Here is a 4,616-nt window from a genome sequence, read left to right as displayed (position 1 = left end):
CGTTTGAATCATCAGTGGCAAATCCTTTAAATGAAAACGTACTTACGTGAGTCAGAACTGCCGGCATTTTAGTCTAACGTTACTCTCCCAGGATCAGTAAACAGTCCTCCATAAAATGTACCGGCAATCCACATCACTAAGTTGATGTATTTCCTCAGCGACCAGCACGGATCAGCTCTAGGCATGACGAAGCGGATATCGTCCTCTTTTGGAAGACCAAACAAAGTAGTTTCGCTTTCACAACGAAGCACACAGCGTCTTCACGACATGGCGGCAGCGGCAACAACAATACTACAGCGAGAATAAAAGTTACGCCTTCTTTCTTTGCGTGAACATTTGGGAGGCGTTATGCAAATCTTCCCACATAGTGAGGTAGATATGTGGGGGCGTGTTCGAACGAGCCGTTTTAGGTAGGCGTGGCTGACTCTTAACGTTTATAAAGAATATCTCTTTGGATTTGAGACTTTAGTCTTTGCTAATTTACAGATCTTCTTTATGCACCAAGAGCTTGTAACACTCCAAAGAGAAAGGAAAAAATGAAATTGCATCATATGACCCCTTTAATTCACAAAAATAATAATAATATTTTTATTCAGCAAGGACACAATAAGTTGACAAACGTGAAAGTAAAGATATGTTACACAAAATTTCTATTTTAAATAAACGCTGCTCTTTTGAACGTTCTATTCATCAAAGATCCTATGGTTTCCACAGAAATATGAAGCGGCAGCACTGTTTTCAACACTGATATAATAATAATAAATGTATCTTGAGCAGCAAATCAGCAAATTAGAATGATTTCTGAAGGATCGTATGACATGTAATGGCTGCTGAAAATTCAGCTTTGCATCATAGGAATAAATTATATTAAAAAAAAAAAAAAACTAAAAAAAAAACAGTTTCTTTTTTAATTTGTTAGAAAAAGAAAAAATTGAAAACTGTTTCTATCGCAATGTTTCTCCTGTATTATGATCAAATAAATGCAGCAATGGTGAGCAGAAGAGACTTATTTCAAAACATTACTAAAAACTTACTAATCCCAAACTTTTGAACAGAAGTGTATATACAATTTTAATATAACTTTCTGCATCTAAGACAAGTAATTTTAGCGGTTGTCGTCATACAAATATAATTGTGCACTTGTGTTGTTTACCTTTGTTTTGATCGCAACCAGTTCTTGACCGTTCACGAATGACAAGAGTTTTCACTGAGAACAGGAATACTGATATTACTCATAATATTAATTTTGATATTAGTTGCCCACACAGTCCTTAAGGTTTGTTCTTAAAGTGATTTCAGTCTGCTTAATGCTATAAAAATAAGACTACTGACTATAAGATTATTGTAAATTAACTGTATATTAACTAAATTTGTTGCTGGTTTAGCATGCTACTATAATCTTGACAAACAACCATTGAAGATTTGAAGATGACAGCAGTTGTATTTGCATGCCTACTGCCAACACAGAAAATCAAGATGTTTGACACATGAACTGGCATGCCTTAAATAAGGACTTTGATCAAACCATGCCATCCCATGGCATGAAAAAACTCAAACTAAATGTTTGATAAGACTGTGTTTCACACGTGCTCTCACTGAAAGTAAACAAACAAAAGGCAGCAGGTGCAGAGTAGGAGGTGTAGGTGTATGTTAATCTCATCTTTCAGCACAACCAGGTCAAGACTAGGGTTGGGCCGATAGACGATGCCATCGTCCATCGCCGATGGCTGACAGACATCACGATGTTAAGATGACATCGTGAATCCTCTCCCACAATCCGCCGCATCCCAGTTCCGTGTTCGGAAAGGAAATGAAGTGTACTGTCTACGGAAATCCTAAAGGGAATAAATAGCCTACGAGATGGGAGGATAAAAAAATATTTCAATACTTTTTCTCGCAATTATATCGTTGGGTAAGTATAGGCGACTGTATATAAATTGCGGGCATCAGGGAGCCGTTGAAACCGCTTTCGATTGCGCGCTCTCATTTTACTTTCACTTTCACTTTCGAGATTCACGATCACAAGAACTCTATACTACAGCGGTAGTACTTACCACACATTTGACAAGATTAGATGTTTGTCATTGGTGCTCAGGATCTGCAAATCATTCGCCATCGTCCTATCAGACATTTCTCCTTACTCTGTGTATGTGGTAAGTGAACTTTCATGTACTGTAATGCAACAGGCTACCACTAGCAAGCGGCTAACCTTTTAGTGGCTCCGTATAAGGCGTTATTTGTTTCACGCTTCGGGCACAACCCTAACCCCGCCCCCACCCCCTAATGTCATCGTCCATCATGATGTTTCACTGTAGACGTCGTCCGATGCCAATTTGGTAGACATCACCCAACCCTAGTCAAGACCATCAAATAAATCCTTCTGAGAAAACCAAACACATACTAAGTTGCTATATTTACAGGACATTTTGTTAGTGCAGTTGAAAGAGATGTGTTAAAAGTTACACTGAGATATACTAATATTAACTGTTAATATTAAGTCATATCAACTGAGAATATATGTGATTAATTCAATTAAATCACATTATGTATTTAATTAGCTTAAATGTTTTTACTGACAACCCCAATTTTTATAAGCCATTTGATTGCTACTCTACACAAGCACTCACAATGTAAATATTATCTAGCAAATTAAATATTTCTTCTAGCATAAATATAAAAATAGCATACTGATTACTTTCCTAACTATTTTGAAATGACTTTTCAAGTCAGTTTTATTTTATTATTATTACTCTAGGTTTTAAATTCCCTTAATTTCCAGGGTTTCTGCTAAAAGAATACATTTAAAAAAAACTTTAAATAAGAAGGATGACATTACTGAAGTAGAAGGGCAGTGAGGTGTAGTTGTGAACCTCTCTGTAGGCAATGAGGTTGATCTCGTGCTGTCGTTGTTGTTGTTGCAGTCTGTGTTTGGTGTGACGATGATGACAAACGCAACAGCAGCTCAGGATGAAGATGATGGCCCACACCAGCCAGAACCCTGCAGAAAAATAAAACACATGGAAAAAATCCTGCACACAAACCAACAAAATATTTTAAATGACTTTGTACGCAATACAGCTACTTAAAACCTGACTAATTCCTCTTAGACTAAAACCACAGATAATGCACAAATGGTCCTCTGCATAAGGATTTGTGAGATTCGTAATTTTTACTCCACAGTTTGCAGAAGGTCAAGCATCTTAAGCTTTTCTCCTCATTTCAGCACATATGTGACCCTGGACCACAAAACCAGAATTAAGTCACTTGGGTATATTTGTAGCAATAGCCAAAAATACATTGTATGGGTCAAAATTGATTTTTCTTTTATGCCAAAAAATCATTAGGATATTAAGTAAAGATCATATTCCATGAATATATTTAGTAAATTTCCTACTGTAAATACATTAAACCTTAATTTTTGATTAGTAATATGCATTGCTAAGAACTTCATTTGGACAACTTTAAAGGCGATTTTCTCAGTATTTAGATTTTTTTTGCAGCCTCAGATTCCAGATTTTCAAATAGTTGTATCTCTGCCAAATATTATACTATCCTAACAAACCATACATCAATGGAAAGCTTATTTATTCAGCTTTACACAGATGCTGTATAAATCTCAATTTCAAAAAATTGACCCTTATGACTGGTTTTGTGGTCCAGGGTCACATATTCTGTTTAGTTCTTCTGAGCCTCTTAAGGCTTGGTCTCATTTATTCCTGCACAGCAAAATTCCACAGGCAAAATAAAGTAATCTCAATGGCAATCAGCATAATCAGGAAATGCACCTGATATTGAAGAAATGTCACGTTTGATTCGAGTTTATTGAATTTTTGGAAGTTTAATTTCATCATCATTCCTGTATCACACGGTGCCTCCTTTGCCATTCTAGGGTAAATGTGACCGAGCCTTTATGAATTCCTATCAAAAATTGTGACCCTGATTAAACACAATGATGCACTTACACCAGAGTTCATAGTAGTAGCTACAGCACTGGGACTCTCCACAACAGTGTCCTGTCTCACACGCGTAGCTTTTATTATTCACACCCTCGCAGTGAAGTACCTGCTGGGGAAAACAAACAAATAAAATAAAATAAAAAAGCAGGATACAAGATAAATGTCTTGTGGATTCAACAATTATCTCTAGAACAGCAAATCTTAAAGGAATAGTTCACCCTAAAATGAATATTTGCTGAAAATGTACTTACCCTCAGGCCATCCAAGATGTAGATGAGTTTGTTTCGATTTGGAGAAATGCAGCATTGCATCACTTGCTCACCAATGGATCCTCTGCAGTGAATGGGTGCCGTCAGAATGAGAGTCCATACAGCTGATAAAAACATCACAATAATCCACACGACTCCAGTCCATCAATTAACGTGAAAAGAAGTGAAAAGATGTGTTTGTGTAAGAAACAAATCCATTATGGAGACGTTTTTAACTTCAAACCATTGCTTCCAGCTAAAATAATAAAAATATGAGTCCTCAATCCATAATATTGCTTTCTCTCTGCAGAGGAACCATTGCTGAGCAAGTGATGTAATGCTAAATTTCTCCAAACCTGGTCCCATGAAGAAACAAACCCATCTACATCTTGGATGGCCTAAGGGTAAAAAA

At 36.5% G+C, this 4,616-nt stretch overlaps 1 protein-coding gene across 3 annotated transcripts in view; it reads right to left on the bottom strand.

The window, feature by feature from the left end:
• LOC107699102 (WW domain binding protein 1-like) overlaps positions 1-4,616 on the bottom strand; it is a 16,943-nt gene that overhangs the window by 4,255 nt on the left and 8,072 nt on the right. For 2 of the 3 annotated variants that reach the window (XM_016500275.1, XM_016500277.1), the window contains 2 exons: positions 3,963-4,065; positions 2,837-2,998 (listed from right to left, as the gene is read on the bottom strand). In XM_016500275.1, the coding sequence (XP_016355761.1) occupies positions 2,837-2,998; positions 3,963-4,065 (265 nt within the window). The remainder of the gene's footprint in view (positions 1-2,836; positions 2,999-3,962; positions 4,066-4,616) is intronic. The other variant, XM_016500276.1, reaches the window with a different exon arrangement.

Source organism: Sinocyclocheilus anshuiensis, unplaced genomic scaffold (genome assembly GCF_001515605.1).
Source record: "Sinocyclocheilus anshuiensis isolate Anshui unplaced genomic scaffold, SAMN03320099.WGS_v1.1 scaffold94, whole genome shotgun sequence".
NCBI lineage: Eukaryota > Metazoa > Chordata > Actinopteri > Cypriniformes > Cyprinidae > Sinocyclocheilus > Sinocyclocheilus anshuiensis.
The sequence above is the reverse complement of the archived record's forward strand: the minus strand, read 5'-3'. Positions and strand labels throughout refer to the sequence as shown.